At 42.3% G+C, this 18329-nt stretch overlaps 1 protein-coding gene across 1 annotated transcript; it reads left to right on the top strand.

Annotated features, from left to right (window-relative positions):
• Nucleotides 1–210: 210 nt before the first annotated feature.
• cgnb (cingulin b) lies at nucleotides 211–16032 on the top strand (the record flags this gene model as incomplete). The annotated part of the gene is made up of 18 exons (XM_083899482.1): nucleotides 211–1347; nucleotides 5613–5710; nucleotides 6750–6882; nucleotides 6976–7188; nucleotides 8565–8713; nucleotides 9272–9298; nucleotides 9705–9825; nucleotides 10150–10359; nucleotides 10592–10684; nucleotides 11109–11366; nucleotides 11461–11631; nucleotides 12113–12274; nucleotides 12787–12876; nucleotides 12985–13068; nucleotides 13180–13298; nucleotides 13906–14014; nucleotides 14626–14789; nucleotides 15927–16032. Exons 1-18 carry the CDS (start codon nucleotides 217–219, stop codon nucleotides 16030–16032), a joined length of 3438 nt encoding a protein of 1145 aa, XP_083755608.1. The 5' UTR covers nucleotides 211–216.
• Nucleotides 16033–18329: the final 2297 nt, after the last annotated feature.

Genomic DNA, 18329 nt, shown 5'->3' with positions numbered 1-18329 from the left:
ACACACAAATGCTCCCTCAGTCAGGTCTGATAGTATTGCTTCACAGAGCCTGTTTTCAGATGAAGGACCTTTGCATTTACATATTTAACACCCAAGTGCTTAAAACAAAGGCTCTACAGTTCTATGTTTCAGACTCTACATGTTCCTGTTCATTTATATTTGTGTTGTTCTCCCCTCTCTGACCAGGCTGCTCGGCGTAGACACCAGGAAGTGATCATGAGCACTCTTTCCACGGATAAGAAGGCGCTCGTTGATTATGGCGTTCAGATCCGTTTCATCAAGGACCTGGACGACACCGGAGGTGTTTATCCTGACAGATCCAAAGTAAACGGAGCAACCTCCCCTTCCAATAAGTATGGCGTGGCAGTGCGGGTTCAGGGAATCTCTGGACACCCTTATGTGGTCTTGAAAGATGGGGAGAAAGGGGACTCGTATGGGGTTCAGCTCAACTCTCAGAACTCAGGCTCAGGGTCACCATCGCCTTACAACAGCCTCCCTAAACCCAATACACAGCCAGCAGAATTCACTAATCCCTACAGTGCTGCTCCAAACCCAGCACCATCTCCGGTTTCTCTCACGGAGGATGAGGATGGGGAGATCTTTGGGAGTCCTCTGAAGCGACCTCCAGGAGACGGGCAAGCAGGAACACAAGGGGAGGAGGAAGGTGCAGCTAGAGAAAAAGGAAAGGTAGACAATCAGAAAGCTGTTCCCAAAATCAAAACAACGGCCACTGCAGCAGAGAACGGCAGAGACTGGTCTAGTAATGGGAGCAATGAAGAATATAATGAAGCAGGGCTGAAACCTGTCAAGTTAAATGGTACGGGACCCAGAGGGTTCAAGCCAAACGGCTCTGGTTTCTCCGGCTCTTTGGGCCGGAACAGTGGGAAAAAATTGATCACCAAATTTTCTTCAAAGTCATTCCCAGCACCTGCAGAATCACTTGATGAGGAGCCCGTCGACGCGATCGACGACAACTCCCTGGCTCCCATCAACAAGCTCATCAGCAAGTTTAACAGTGGGACTCCAGGCAGTGCTCCACAGACCAGAGGCCGCTCAGGAGCAAGGCAGCGGCTCAGGTTTGACGAACGCAAGCGATCCAGAAGTCTTGACGCACGGAAGGATTCTCAGCCAGAAGATTCCCTGCCATCTCCTCCCTCTCCCACTGAGAATCCCTACGCTGTTCCTCTATCCACGTCCTCCAAGTCTTTGACATCATCGAGCAGTAGCATGGGTGGAAAACCTGCATCCGTCACCAAGGTTTCACCTCCTGAGGCCCCGAAGTCAAGCTTTAAGTCATCAGGGATGTTTGTCACCAAGAACTTGCCTCCATCTATAGCTAAAAAGCCTGTAAGTGTCTCTAATAGTTACCTGATGAGTTATTGACTTATAATCATTTAGTTTTAAAGATTATTCGCTTTCTATTTGAAGGACGTTGCACCCAGGACCTTGAATAAAAACACAGAGATGATCATTGTGGAGGAAGCTCAAGTCAAGTCTATTTTTAACATCCCTAAAGAGAGGTAAACAACAAACAAAAAAGTAATTTTTACTGTGTACATATATATATATATATACATGCATAAAAATGTAATGTTTTCTCATCAGCACCAGTGAGAGCGAGGGATCCCTCAGAAGAAAAATCAGCCCTGAAAACGAGACAACTGGCACTTCTAAGGTACAATCACACATTAAAGCCTGTTCGGTTTTTTTTGCCCACGAGTACTGGCCAGTTTTTATTTATGGATTAAAGAAAAACCTACTCAGCAAAAACGAGGAAATGAGCATGTTGTGTTCATTCATTGTTGATTTAGTTATTTTTGGTAATTTTCCATCCCATCTTTATAAAGTCACAAAATGGAAGTGGCATTATTTTCTTTGTAATTTCTGCCAAATTAAAGGTGCCATATGTAAGAATGTGGCCAAAAACGGTTACTACATTCAAATAGTAATAAAAAAAGAGGTCTTTTAGGTTTCGTTTTCTGACGTAACTGGCAACCCATGGTTGCTCGGCAGCTGAGACTCTACTGAATGCAGTGATTGGTAGACGGCGGTAGGTGGCGCCACATGCCAAAACATGATTTGCAGATTTTTTTTAATGCAAATATTCTGTCTGTTCTCTTGTTGTTGGTGAGTTCAGTTTGTTATATGAACATTATTCCTGAGTCTCTGTGACATATTAGGAGGATTTTATGGCCAGTTGCTTTAGATTTATTACATAATGCACCTTTAAATTCATTTTTACACGCAATGCAATGATTAAAAGAATCTGTTTTGATGAAATTATGAGACAATTATTTCTTCTGACTGGTTTTTTAGTATTAAAAGCACCAGTATGTTATTTTTAATCTTATATTTTGCCACTCTTCAGAGCGCTCACCTAACCTAATGTTAAGAATAAAAAAGTGATGGAATAACAATTAAGCATATAATTCTCCTGGCACGCGCTCCTCTCTCAGCATACGTGCCGTGTGTGGGTTCAGCATATTGTTGGTACAAAAGGTTGGGAAAAGCGGCGGCGTCTTCTTCAGCAGAGCAGTTCTTGTAATGAAGCTAACAGATGGTTGGCGGCCGCTTCTTTTATTCTGAGGACGTGAAGTTTCTGTTTTATTCAGCCTTGCCTCAGAGGCTCCTCTTTGGCAGTCCAAAAAAATGTGAAAATTAATCAGCGTGCTGAGAATTCCTCTGTCAATTTCATCATCTCTGCTCCTTTTGTGCTCCTCTGACACCTGATTAAAATAGGCCGAGCCTTGTTTTTTTCCACGAGGATGTTTGCACCACTGCCTTTAAAACGCGCAACTTTTGCATAAATCTGCATAGATGAGTAATTCCTTTGTGTCCTCACCGTCTCAAATAACATGCACCTGATTATGTACGACGCCCTGTTATGCCACTTCTAAGCGGCCGCGTGTCCGTGGCTGCTTATGCTGCGCCGTCTCTCGGCAACGACGCACCTGCAGAGGAGAGCTGTCGTGGTCTCAGTGTGTGTTGAGGGAGCAGTCATTGAGATTCATCAATAATTGAGTTGGACTGGAACCCTGCACCAGCTGAGGGGTTTGCTTGCAGGATGGTACAGAACATCCTCAAAGGGGCTGTTGTTGTGCAAAACCTCATTTGTTTTGTTTTTACATGTCCGCTTTTAGTAGATTTAGACGCTGCTTTAACCGCGTAACATCCAAGTGTAGGGTGAAGCCTGAGGCTGTGAGGCTTCTAAACTGACTTAAGATCAGAGCAGGGTTTTTATGATGTGTGTTTGTTGGAAACCAAAGGGCTCGTCCAGTTTGTGGCGATTACTTGTGATGCGTTCAATGTCCAGATCACAGTTCTTTTTTTTCTTTTCTGAAGAGGTTTATCCGCACTTCAAAGTGTGATGTGAAGCAGGCTTCATGCTTTACCACTCTGTTGAGTGCCTGTGCTGTGGATTGACAGGTTTAATGCAGTGTTACCAGTCTGTGTGTGTGTGTGTGTGTGTGTGTGTGTGTGTGTGTGTGTGTGTGTGTGTGTGTGTGTGTGTGTGTGTGTGTGTGTGTGTGTGTGTGTGTGTGTGTGTGTGTGTGTGTGTGTGTGTGTGTGTGTGTGTGTGTGTGTGTGTGTGTGTGTGTGTGTGTGTGTGTGTGTGTGTGTGTGTGTGTGTGTGTGTGTGTGTGTGTATGTATTAGAGGAAGAGTCAGTAGTTCCCGGCGCTGACACCCTGTTTGTTTTTCATGTTTCACCGAGGCTCAGATGGTGATGTGTTAGATTACCTCAGTACCACAGACAGCTGATGTGTGTCTGTGTGTGTGTGTGTGTGTGTGTGTGTGTGTAAGGAGGGAACACAAAGGACTGCTTTTACAGCCCTTTTTCGGTTTATTGCTCTCTATCAGTTTGCACACATTTCCAGGTCGTGACCATGTGAACAAAACATGCTTCTTTACTTTTTTTTTTGATAAATACTCGGCCAAACGAAACCAGCACAAGGAACAATGTACATTTATCACAGTCCGAGCTGTCTTTGCGACACCCACCGTACTGTGCAAACGTCGCAGGTCTCAACACCAGCTTTGTTGTTCTCATGTCTGACAAATTCTGTGATTACTGGATATTTGGACTAGAATCATGTGACTGAAAGTTGGTCTTATGTGTTAGCAAAACTATGTTTTTAATGCGCAAGCGTGTCTCGATTAAACCTGGTGTAATATACCTTTTTGTTGACATGAAATAGTAGGACAAACATTAGTTAGAGTTGCACACTTTGACCTGCAGAAGATGTTTTTATTCTGATAAATGTGTTATTTTAAAATTGCTTACACATTTCTCAACCACTTTATTGGATGTGTTCCAATAAAGTGGTTGAGAAATAACTATACTGTTTGGTCATTAGAGCATTGCTGAAACAACAGATCTCATGGTGCACAGTGTACATATATATTATATATATTATTTCACATTTATGTTGTCAATGTCGATTTTGACGATACATTTTCAATATATTCTGTAGCCTTAATTTCCAACATATGGATCTTGGAGATGATCCCAGACTTTGGTCACCTTCAAACTTTACCAGTTTGAATTATGGCCAAATCTCTACGTCTGTGCTATAAAACCTGTTCTATGATATAAAAGTTACACTTAGAAAAAGAGACTTCACCAGTGAACTAGTTATCCCTAAATAAATATCTGACATTGAGCATGAAATAATATGATATTTGCTGTCAACAGTGGGTGGGATCTTTAAAGTACTATGTTATCACGTCCCAAATTGATCGTGCTTTTCTTTTCGCCTCTGTCTTATCTCTTCATGAGTATCAAGATCAAACCAGATATTATTTAGACAAGACATATATATATATATATATATACATATATATATATATATATATATATATATATATATATTTAATCACACATAATACACACGAGGATTCGGCTGATGCAATTCACTCAGCGTGGAAAAAGAGCTTCTGCATCTTCTCAGTTATGTTATCCTCTGTTAATTATCTCTCTGTGAACACAGACGAGACAAACTGAAATGTCCCAGAACGAGTTTATCTACAAAGCGCCCTGTGAGGATTTAGACGAAGTGTATCTTCTTAATCCAGCTCTGATAAGTAAGCGTAAAGTCCACCCCCACCCCCCGGAGGAATGAAACTATCCGTGATCCTGGCTTTGTCTGTCTGTGTGTGTGTGCGTCCCTGTAATGGCTGTGTAGGAGGATAAGAGAGGTTTCATGGTTTCATGGGCAGGCTGCGCTTAAACCTCCTTTTCAGAAGGAGAAGGAGTGTTGACGAGTGGTGTGGGCGACAAAAGAAGTGCCGCTGCAGCTCCGTTTCCCTGCAGCTTCTCACGGGCTGTTGATGTGGGGAGATGGTCTTGTTTTACAGTGTCTGAGTGCACTGGCTACGTCTGTCAGACTGTCAGAAACTAGGGCAAGAAACCTTTTCTTTGTTTTCTTCTTTATCTGTTAAAGTAATATAAAGTGCACAATGTGTGTGGTACTTTGACAGTGGATGTGCTGCATTTCCACTTCTGCTCTCGACTGTATGTCTCGGTTTATTTGAGTTTTGTTTGTCCAGTGTCCTCCTGAATGTCCTCTACACTTTGTGTGTAACTGTTGTTGTTGTTGTTGTTGATGACAGAAGGGAGGATCTGATGGAAGCCATCAAAAGACTAAACTTGAGGAACTTCAGGAGCAACTCAGTCGCTGCAGGAGAGATCTGGAGCAGGCCTACGATGAGTAAGTGTGAACACAACGGTTGTTAGGTCAGTTGTTGAGGGTAAAGGGATAGTTCAGCGCGTTTACATGTGAACATGGACACTTTCCCTGACTGAAAACATGGCTGCCGGTAAGAGGAACATAAGGAAAACACTTGATTTACCCCCACTTGCTTAAATCAATGATATCTCACCAGGATTGTCCTACTGAAATTTGAAGTTTGTGTTGTTGTGTAAACTTCTCACTCCCCCCACCAACATCCATGGGGAAAATCAACAATTTTACACCGTAGCACACATGAGTTCTTGATCCACTTCTGCCTCAATAAGTTTATGGTATTCATTTTAGAAGTTTGTGTTTAAAGGTCTCTGTTTAGATAGAAACAGCAGCTCCCCTATTCCCATGAACCACTGGGGAATTAGTGGTTTACCAACTTTGGTTTCTAAGCGAATAAAAAAGTCTGAGATAAGAGAGTGAACATACACTACTGTTCAAAAGTTTAGGATATTTCAGACATAATGTAATCAGCTGTAGATTTCATTCGGCGAGCCTTTTGTTTAGTGGCACCTGGCACCGATGTTGTGAGTGAGGTCAAGCTTCTTGTGACTCAGTCTGACTCCCTGCGGCCTGTGTGCCACAGTCTGTAATGATTATATGTGTCAGTGACTCATACAACCCTTCACTTCAAAAAAAACCCAACAACAAGGTTAAGGTTTATAAGTCAACGTTATCTTGAAGACTTTCTTCTACCATGTCTGTCAAATGGGCCGTTTTAAGGTTGAGGGAAACAAAAATAAGGTTAAGGGTAAGATAAGTTTCCAGAAGAATGAATAAAAGTCAGTGTAAGTTTGACAAAAGTGCGACGTGATGAAGTGAGTTCCTGTTTCGTGTGGAATGTTAATGCATGTGCACTTAACAGCCAACAATAAGCTTCCAGTTAGTGTGGCTTTTTACCTAATGAGCATTTCACTATTGCCTGATTGCTAATGAGTCTGCTGTTGAAATATTAATACTGTGTGTGTGTTTGTGTGTGTGTGTTTGTGTGCGTGTGTGCGTGCAGATTGGCCCAGGAGCGTATGGCCAGAGAACTTGCAGAGACTCGCCAGCGTCTACTGGAAGATCAGCTGGCTGAGCTTCAGGAGGATCTGAGGAGGTTTTCAGAAAACTCACCTCACTCAGACTCACTGCAGACGGTACTGATGTTTGGCACCACTACACACACACACACACACACACACACACACTTGCTTCTATCTTACCTATCTGAACTTTTGCTCTTCTTTAAGGATGTGATGACGCTGCAGGCTGAGCTGGCTGAGGCTGCTCTGTTACGTCAGCGCCAGGAGGATGTGCTCCACCAGCGCGAGCGCGAGCTGACGGCCCTGAAGGGAGTGCTGAAGGAGGAGGTGGAGTGCCACGACAATGAGATGGAGAATCTCAGAGAACAGTACAGCCAGGACATGGACAACCTGAGGAGAACCATGGAGCAGGTCACACAGGTGACAGCCTTTTGTTTGTTTTAATCCGTCCATCAATCACAGAACAGACTAACTTTTCTGAACAGATCCTCTCCTGGTTTGATCTGTGATCAACTCTTCAGTAATTGTCATTAGCTGAAAACCCAAGTGATTAAAAACACTCTGATTAATCCCAGGGCCCATTTAAAACCAAGCAGAACAATGATAATCACAGCAGGAATATTAATGAGCATGCATTATTTATCACTTAAACTTCATTTATATGCTTTTAAATGGTTGTTTGATGTGTCTCTATGATTTCACTTACGCATGTGTGTGTGTGAGTGTGTGTCGCCATCATTTTTCAGATAAAAAACAAAGAGCTAAACAACTAAACGGCTCAGTGAAACTACTAGAATGTTGTGTCACTGAACCAACACAAACTGAAGCAATAAAGTGAATAAAGAACAATCAGGGCAGTGTTTACACACAGAGCTGAGCTACACTGGAGCACACAAGAAAAAACACAGATAGTTATCGTAAGAAGAGCATTTTAAAAGAAGGAGCTTCTTTTTATGTCATCTCTGCTTTTACTACAAAGGCTTATAGCGCTCCAGAAAGTCTTGTAAACGAGACGTTTCGGATCAAAAAAAAAAACTACAAATGAAAATGTAGTGATTTTCACTTTATTTCAGTATGTTGGCACTGGTGGTCAGGTTCAACATAAACCTGTTCAGTATCACTTTGTCCTTTTATTCAAATTATTTATGTAAAACTGTTTGTGTCAAAATAAGAGCCTGCCTTTTTCATTTCAGTCAACCCAGGAAAAGTTTTTTCCCCCCTCTCCACAGCGAATATTTCTTAGTTTCTAATCAGAGAAATTATACTTCAACTAAGCTCCTTTTTAAAATATAATTAGATATCAGTTGGAGGAGCATATGTAGAGTAAGTCGCGTTCACCCTGAGCTAAGTTAAGCACGGCTTTTTTCCACATGCAACTGCAATGTAAAAAAGGCAGAATTTCTATTCCTGAGATTGAGATTCCACCCGTGGACTATTATTGAGGAACTGTCAGATGTGGCGTCGACATTTGAAGCATATATGTATGTGCAGGAATAGATCATTATGCAGATTTTAGGAAACAGCAGAGGGAAGTTGGAAAAAAGTAAGTGCCTGAGAGCAGGAAATAAGCAGATATGCTGTCAGTTGCTTCTGATCTTATTTTTTGGCGTGTAGAGGATTAAAGAAGCTGTTTGTGTCGACTGTACCGTGATCTTGTCTGACATGGTGTGGTGTAATTTCTTCTCCAGAGCTGCTTTTTAAAGTTGATGAGAGAGCACGCTGAGGGGAAAAAAGCTGCATCTCTGTTCGCGTGAATGAAAGATCGGTGCCAATTAATGTTGGTTGTTGTGCGTCAGTCCCAGGAGCAGATCGAGGAGGAGAGGGAGAGGGTGAACGCCTCCGTGTTGACCCTGGAGGAAGAGCTGGAGAGCTGCAGAGATGAGAGCAAGCAGTGGAGGACGCAGCTGGAGGTCACCGCGGAGGAGCTGCACAACACCAGAGAGGAGTGAGTGTCCATAAATCACTCGTTCTTAAGTCCATCACATAAAAATAACCGCGTTCGGAAGCCGCCGAGCATAAATTACTTTACGCTACAAATATGAATACATCACACGTCTATTTCCAGAGACAGGTGTGTAGGACAGTGAGGACACCTCACTGTGTCTTATTTGAATACTGAAACATTGCAGTTAGACAATCAATTCTCATTTTATTTAGTACACACCCTGTATCTGTAGTCTCAAAAACACTACACAAGTACACAGTAAAGTCATGTTCAAAGAGCATCTTTATTTTATGCTGAACCAAACCTGACTGTGGAACCATACTATTCTTTTGGACTCAAAGTATATTATTCCACCTTTGGTCAAGCATCAAAAACGCCTTTGTTGTTGCTGGGTGTTTTGTTTTTTTTCTCACACTGGAGCATGAGCTCAGAGAATCTGAAGAAAAAAGTTTGCTGTTAAAAAATAAATCCCTGTTTTTGGCTCACTCCCACCAGATAACATTTCTCTGGAGTTATTTTTAATGCATGCCCTCCTTCACTGTACTCTTCACTCAGCAGGAGCAGGAAACCTGTCAGCAGTCGAATGTGAGAGAGAGAGAAAATCGTCGCATTTGCTCCGAGTAGATTTAGACTTTTAGTTTCCACTAGAGTTTGTTCCCTGAACATCCCCCTGTACGGCTTGTTCTGTGTGTCAGGGTGGATTTGTTCCCGGTCATTAGATTCAGATTGGTGGATCCAACTAACGGTAATCTGGTGATAATAAACCCAATCATGTCAATCCTGCCATCAAATCAAGGTTATCAAGTGATTTTAATCAGTCAAAACGAATATTTAATGATTAACCATCTGATATAGACAACCCTTTTCCTGATTTTATTTCTGACATCTTGAATAAATAAGTAGGAGTTAAACATTTTGTGTTGTGTGTGTGTGTGTGTACTGTCACCTCATGTGTTCCTTAATATCTTAATATCTTAATATCTTTCCACAGGCTCCTAAAATCCCACTTGGAGAAGGAAGAATTTGAGAACAAGCTCAAGGATGTTCAGGATTCACTTCTCGCCACTAAGAAAAAAATGTCTGCGTCTGACGATCGCTCTTCTGTGGAAGAGGTAATTGACGTTTCGTCTCGAGGCGGAACACAGATTATGTTCCCTGTGTGGGTGAAATGCAGGGGCTCGTCTTCTCTCTCTCTCTCTCTTTTACAGAACGTTTTCACGGCTTGTTTTTTAATCTGTCAGAGCACTGAAGCAACTGTGGGCTTTCCTTTGGTCAAAGTTTAGATCGTGTCTCTTTCATTTATTCACAAACGACACACGCTCACGTGCCTTGTGCCCGTACTGGCACAGTATTATTGTTATTATGCACCCTGGCACATTCCTCTTGCTCACACATGCATTTTTTTTTTTTCATCTCTAATTACTTATCCCAAGGAGCTTCAGCGTTGCCATGACAATCTGAAGCGGACTCGCGCCGATCTGCACAAACAAAAGGGCGAGTTAGACGAGAGGACCAGAGCACTTCAGGCCCTGAAGAAAGCCAGCGAGGAGAAGGAGGCGGAGCTTGTGGCTGAAATCAGCAGGTTGAAGGAGCAGTCGCAGAAAGACAAAGCCGAGCTGGAAAAGGAGCTCGGGAAAGCGAAGGAGGTGCAGCATCTACGTTATTTTATGATTTAGTAGATGTTTTTTGGGGTGAATATGGAGCTCACAGATATATTGCTCACAAATGTCTGTATTTTACATGACGTTCTTAACTCAAAAAAGGTATTTCCAATGTCTTAAAACTTAAAATTAAAGATCAGGACTGGATGAATGAATCAAGCACAGCTGTTGCATCAATAATGCTTTAATCTCTCTTTTGAACCACAAGTCTCTACAGCCGTCAGCTGGATCTACAGGAAGGTTGGATCACGGCGGCAACATGGAGCTGCAGGAAGCCAACACTCGCCTCAGAGAAAGGCTGGCACGAATGGTACGGGTACAAAAACCCAAAAGCAGCAGTACACACACACACACACACACGCTTACTGTACAAGTTCAAAATAGACGTGCTCCCGCACACATGCTATTTTTCAACCAATAAAGTAAATTAGCAAAACTCAAAATAAACTAATCCCTGCCAGATACATTTGCATATGCGTTGTGCTCCATGTTACCGTAACACCATCGTATTACAGCTGTGTAAAGTGCTTTGACGCTTAAATCTTGTGTGTTTCATAGAAGCCTCCCTCTCAAAATGCAGGACAACTAAACAGTCCAACAGTGAGACATTACCTCATTACCTTTCATTCTATGACTCTCGACTCTGTCTTCATCATAAAATGACACCACAAGTTGCACCAGATAACGCAGTCCCTGACTTGCACGAATAAAGAGAACGTCTTCTCACTGCACAGACGAGGCTTCACTCCAGCGGGCCGCGCAGCTCGGAGACGGAGGAGGCGGTGGAAGCTCTGGAGGACGAGAACCGCTCCCTGAAGTCTCAGCTGGAGGAGGCCAAAAGAGCAACCGCCCGTCTGAGCAAGGAGAGGGATGAGCTGACCCGGCGGCTGGATGAGAGAGACCTGGAGAGGGAGGTGCTGCGGAGAGGCAAGATTGACCTGGAGGAGCAGAAGAGGCTGCTGGACCGAGCCCTGGAGAAGATTAACAAAGAGGTGTGTGTTAAGGTCACAGCTACAGCAGGGATGTTGTCGTTTTTTCCCCTCCCCCCTTTTTTTTTTGTCTCATCTGTGTCTCCTTTGCTGTCAGATGGAGATAATGATGGAAGATTCCCGTCAGTCTGTGGTAGCTCTGCACACGCAGCTCGACGACTACAGGGAGCGTTCGAGGAAGGACCTGCTGGAGGCGCAGCGCAACAATAAAGAGCGGCTGGCTGAGCTGCAGAGAACCCAGAGCAACCTGAAGGCCCAGCAAGACGAGGTGATTGGTCCAGACTGAACTAACCCAAAAACCAGTGGATGTATTCACATACAATCTGTCACACACACTCAGATCACCCTTAGGATGAATTGTAATTAAACTAAAACGATTCAACTGGGATTATTCCTTAGTCAAAATATTCTTGCACTTTTAATGAGCATATTCCTGCCAAATTAATATGATTTTTATCAGAGTATGCTGCAGTTTGTGGGTAATTTTTCCATTATTTAAATTTAGTCTGAGGGAGGAAAAGTTAAAAAAAAAAAGAGGAAAAGTAACAAAAAACAAAGAAGTTTAAGAAAGTTAAAGGTGTTTAAATAGTTAAAAGATGAAAAAGAAATAAAGATTTCAATCTTAAACCTGTAAAAATGGGTAAGTAAATGAATCAATAAACAGGAAGCATTGAATGGAAGCAGAAAACGTATGATAATGGGTAGAATTCCTATTAAACGACATATATCCTTCACCGTTTTCCCCCCAGGTTTCTCGTCTGAAGAAGGACCTGCTGGTGTGCAGCGAGGAGAGAGACAACGCTCAGCTGGAGAGAGACCTTCTCAGCAACCGCCTCAAACACCTGGAGAGTGAACTGGACTCAGAGAAGATCACCCACACCGATCGCAGCAGGGGGATCAGGGGTCTGGAGGTGAGGTCTCAGGGTCAAAGGTCATGACCTCTAAAGATGGGTGCGAGTTAAATGAAGGATGTTTCAGTGTGTAATTTTTGATGCAAGTTGATTATTCTGCCTTTGTTTGGTGTTATTTGTGTGCTGCATCTAAAAACAGACTTTGTGTGTATAGATCAGATCAATTTTATTTGTTATTTACGCACGTTTGCGTGCATGCAGCGGCTTCAAAGGAGCAGGTGGGAGCACAAAGCATTTATCTGGACAAACTGTTTAATTACCAGGTTATTTGAGCTGCAGAATTCACCTCTGAAATGCTTCTTTGTGTTCAGTCAGTCATACTCTAACCTGTTTGCATGGCAACACAACATCTAAACGCTGCTACACTGAGAAACACAGCTTGATCAGGATTTACAAAGTTACGTATTGCAGTTTAAAAAAAAAAAAAGGGGAGGAGCAAGTCCCGCATTTGAAGTTGAGGTATCATCAAGATCAAATAAATGTGTTAATCTCATCTGCCTGCGTGTTTACAGGATAGAATAAAGACCCTGGAGATTGAGCTGGATGAGGAGAGGAGCGGCGTGGAGCTTCTCAATGACCGTATTACACGGAGCAGAGATCAGGTGCCACAGAGGAAAAAAAATATTTGAATACACATGCAAATAAGGAGGAGGCTTTTCCGCGTTGAACCGATAATGGGTTTCACTCACACAACTTCCTTCTCTTCTCAGGTGGACCAGCTACGCTCAGACTTAATGCAGGAGCGGTCGGCGAGACACGACCTGGAGATGGACAAGAGTGCACTTGAGAGACAGGTGCTGCTCAGTCATTCAGTGCCAGGACGTTCACACGAATCACACAAACGCTCAAATCACGTTATTTACTGTATATTCACCTCACTATATCAAACCCCCCCCCCCCCCCAGGTGAAGGAGCTGAGGTCTCGTGTGGCAGACATGGAGGGACAGACCCGGCCCACGGCTGGAATCGCCCTGCTGGAAAACAAAATCCAAGAGTTAGAGGAGAGACTTCGCAGTGAAGAAAGGTAACGATGAAAAGTCACAAAAGACACTGCATCAGTATATAAAGTTACAGTTTTATTAAAGGTGTAACATTTAGGAGGTTTTATTGGTAGAAATGGAATAAACTAACCATAAATATGTTCGTATGAGTGCACAATCACTTTGTAGCCTTATTATTAGCCTTTATATGTACTCTAGGTAAGGGGCTTGCTTTATAGAGGCTGCCACTGTGTGTTACGGTGTGTTTACAGCATCCAAACTGGCCAGAGCAAGTCATTTATCCTTATAATGTTATTTTGTAAACAAAGACCAACGTTCTTTGTTATTAACCAAAGGCCACTCTGGTTCCTGACACACAAAAAAGAGGGGGAAAATAGAAAAGTAAAGGTGAGCAGACACGCCTCTGCAGTCTGACCACTAGATGTCACAAATTCTTACATACTGGACATAAGTTATGTCTTGGTAAAGCAACCAGCGTCAGGTGTTTAATAAAACAGGCGGCAACTACACACTTGTAAATATCTTAATTAAATAAGAGAAGAAGACACATAAAAGAACAAGCTTAAAGATAATTGTCTGCATCAAGTTTTGCTGTAATATAATGTGAATTCTCAATTTCTCCCCCCGCAGAGAGAAGGCCAGCATCCAGGCAGCTCATCGACGAAATGAGAGAAAACTAAAGGAGGTGAACGCCACGTTAGACCAGGAGAGAAGTCAGCATGTCGAGCAGAGAGATCAGGTAAACATCGAGGCTGCTAGTAAATACGTTATCTTTGTTCACGTCTGTGCGAGTTAAACACTAACCTTGTTCTACTAACTGATAGAGCGACCCATAAAAGTCAAATTCAAATGAACGATCGCTGTAATATGTGTAGAAGCACTAGAAGGTGGATATTATTACTTGTTACAGAGTTAAACAAAAGCTGTAACGACATGTTTAGCAAACAGATGGTCTCAGTTTTCACTGTAACTATCAAATACGTGGTTGTTTCTCTTCTGCTCATCTACATACTCTGCAGTTTTCATCACGTAATAAGAATTGTCTATGGATCCTGTTTGACTTAATTGCTTCTTTTAAATCAGATTAACAATCTCATGTGTGCTGTCCTCTTTCTAATCCACTCCCACTCTCACTCAGTCACCAGAATGCCCTCTGACCTCTTTCCCTGATCATCTCTCTCGTTCCTCTGCCTTCTTTTATCGGCCATAGCTGCCCATGACCACACACCCATTAAACCCATGGCTTTAGCACCTGCTTGTCTTCCTCCTTCCTCGTCTGCCTCCTGCATCTTCACCCGTGACCTCCTCTGCTCCCCTCTAACCCATTACCTCTCCCCTATCCGTCCCTAGCTGTCCCTGCGCGTGAAGGCGTTGAAACGGCAGGTCGACGAGAGCGAACTGGAGGTAGAGCGCCTCGAGGGAGTCCGCCGCAAGGTTCTCAGAGACTTGGAGGAGCAGCAGGAGCTGCAGGAGGCGCTGCAGGCCAAAGTCACAGCGATGGAGTCTGAACTCAAGTAGGACTTCACTTATTATCGCAATCCTTTAGCTATCATGTGTACCTAATAAAGTGCTCTGTGGGGTCTTCTGCTGCTGTCATCTGAGGCTACATCCTTCAGGGTTTGACGTGTTGAGGTGTTCAAAGATGCTCTTCTGCATGTCTTAATTGTAACCTGTGGTTATTTGAGTTACGGGTTAACGCTCTGTCATTTCAAAACCACCGTCTGTTCTCCTCACCTCCTCATTCTGATGCTCGGATTGAACTTCAGCAGGTCATCTTGACCATGTCCGTCCATCTGTCCATTTTCTACCACTTTATCCTTCATGTGAGGGTCATGTGGGTCGCTACACTCTTAGAAATAAAAGTGCGACGTAGAACCATTTAAGATTCTTCGGGTAGTCCTTATAGGAGAACCCTTTAAAACCCTTTATTCAGGAAAGGGGTTTTAAAGGGTTTTCTGGATCAAAATGGTTCTTACTGGAACCATTAGTGTTACCAAGAACGCTTGAAAAACCTTTTCTTCGGGAAAGGGTTTTTCAGAAACAAATGGTTCCAGGTAGAAACTCAGCCCTTGTAGAAGAACCATTTTGGAACCCTTATTTCTAAGAGTGTGGTGCCAATCCCAGCTGACATAGGGCGATAGGGCAGGGTTACACCTTAGACAGATCTCCAGTCTGTCAAAGGGCCACACATAGAGACAAACAACCATCCACACTCACAGTCAATTCAGAGTGTCCAATTTTACTAATCCCCAAATCTACATGTTTTTGGACTGTGGGAAGAAACCGGAGAACCTGCAGAAAATCACATGGTGAGATCATGCAAAACCTGCTGCAAAGGCAAGAGTACTAATAACCACTACACCAACCGCGTGGCCTGTCCACCGACCATGTCCACATGTCTAAATGCATTGAATTGCTGCTGTATTTGATTGATATTGATGATATTTGTATCAACGGGCAGTTGAACGGGTGTTCTCATCTTCACTTTCAGTATTTAACAAGAGACTGTGTCAGTACCATGTATTTCCTTTACACTAGGTGGCACTAAATAGTAACTAAGCTAAACTAAGGCCTGCATCCATTCAACAGCAGTGTATGAAAGCATCATTCATGTTGTGCTGTTTGTGTGTTTTTTTGTGTGTGTGTGTCAGGCGGAAGTCACAGCACACACACCGAGCAGCTCTGGGATCCTCAACACTAAGCTCTGAGGACGAGGATGGTTTCTATGACACCAACATCTCCTCCAATCCTGCATAACAAGCCACCTCCAGACCCTCCAACAGCTAGAAGAAGACCACTAAAGGGATACAAAAAAAAATGTTCTCGGTGCAAAAACTGTCACTCAGGACATCAAGGCTCTGACTGTGTGAAGAACTCCATTGCCAGGTCGCCGTGCAGTTTCAGTTTTATTTTTAGTGCAGCAGTCCAACAGAGACGGGGGTTGTCAGGATAATTAGATTGCATTTCTCAAGCCTTCAGCTGCGATCATGATTGCTTCTTTACTCTTATGTTTTTATCTCTCATGACAGCCACACTTCTTCTTGTCGAAGAGATTAATTACAGAGTTTTACTTCAGTTTAAATTTTCTTACGTTGTTTTTCATTTCCCGTGGTAGCACATCACTGTGGCGTGATTTATAGTCCGAGGTCACATGATAGTGAGGGGTTTTTCAAATTCAAATCTGTTTTAAACCAAAAGTTTCTTATGATATATTTGCTGGCGCATGATTTCTTACATCTGTCAGTGTTGTTGTAGCTCCATGATTTTGATTGTGAATCAAAGAGGGTTTTTTTTTTTTTTTACCTTTTGAATGTGACAGTAACGGACAATTTACACTGAGCCTATATTTTTTACAGATGTGCGTACGTGTTAGTCAAGACAATCAGATATACGTACAGTAACACTATCAATCCTCTGAGATCAATTTTCTACTCCAGTGAACATATTTCTAAATGTGTATTTAGCTTGTGTGCATGGTTTTCGCACAAACGCCTTAAACTTAAGTTTCACGTCTTTATTTAAATTGAGTGTCGTCTCTGCATGTGTTCTCTTTGTGCTGCTGCTGTAATGATTTAAATAGCATTCCGTGCACTTGCTTTTTTGCCTGTGCTTGTGTCTCGTGTACATTCCATATGGAAATATATTTACCTTATATTACCTTTAGATATTTCTCCCGAGTTGCACCCGGCTATTTTGAATGCTTATTATAATCTGCTACGTTTTGATGGTGTTATTCTTGTTTAAACGCGTCACTTTGAAACTTTGTAAAAAAAAGGTGTTGTTGCGAGCAGAGTGTGTATATTAAGCTGCTTGTCATATTTGATGTGCGGCAATGAGCTTCATAAGCGTTTCCAAGATTTTTGACTACGTGTACAATAAAAAAAGAGATATATTGCAACTTTCTCATTCCCCCTCTGTAATGATTTTTATCGCTTAATATTCAAATTGTTTATTACTCATTCAGTGTTAGCAAGAAGACCCAGGATCGCCACCAGAACAGAACAAGAGCTTTTCTGCATAGAGTTTGTATGTTCTCCTCATGTGTGCATGGGTTTTCTCTGGGATTGGCACCAGCGACCCCATGACCCTCATGTGGAGGATAAATTGGTAGAACAGGGGTCTCAAACTCTAATGACCTGGGGGCCAATGTGCATCTATTGTAGTCAAGAGGGGGCCGGCCTAGAGAACAAAAGGTGGGGGAAAAAAACAACTGTTCACAATATTGCATCATGATATCACACATATAATTAATAATACTATTTATGATGCAAAATGAAAGTATTAATATCAAAAACAGACATTTATTTTAAATTACATATATAATAGTGTGGACAACTGTTATTAAAATTCAGCAGGAACCGTTTCGGCCACTGCCGTTCGTGGCTCAGGCCCTATAACAAGTGTATTTATATACGTAAGTGAATGTTGTATATGATACATTTAATAATGGGATAATTATGACCAAATGTCTTATTATTACTGGGATAAAAAACATTGCTCGCAAACATATATTATATTCTATCACCTCGCTGCCTCAGCTACACACTGTGTTTTAAAACGGCGACGTCGTTGGCCATGTTTTCATTATAGCATTATATTAAGTGAAAGGTTGGCTTGACTTAAACCAGGGACACTGTGATATGGTTACCTGCATCACAGTTGTGGCCCATCAGTGCATTTACAGTCTGTGGCCTGTTGTGAATGAGAATTATGTCATTTAAAATCATGTTTTTATGTTCAGTTATCTTCCATTTATTCAAGGCTTGAAAGTTACAGATTAAAACCAGTTATCTATTTTAGTTTTGTGGCTGATCAGTGTGTGAATGTCATATTACTTTGATATTGTGTGATATCTTCTATATATAGGCGTTATTTGTATGAAAAATATTTATACAGTGCTTTTCTAGTATTGACGTCCATTCAAAGTAAACACTTTTTGTATTTTTTTTTTTTCATTTATTCATTTACCTGCATTGATATTTAATCACAAATTCATACAGTGCTGCCAGGAGCAGTTTTTGATTGAACATGTTAACACTGTGGCCCTCAGGAGC

Source organism: Microchirus variegatus (assembly GCF_963457635.1).
Source record: "Microchirus variegatus genome assembly, chromosome: 13".
Lineage (NCBI taxonomy): Eukaryota > Metazoa > Chordata > Actinopteri > Pleuronectiformes > Soleidae > Microchirus > Microchirus variegatus.
The sequence above is the reverse complement of the archived record's forward strand: the minus strand, read 5'-3'. Positions and strand labels throughout refer to the sequence as shown.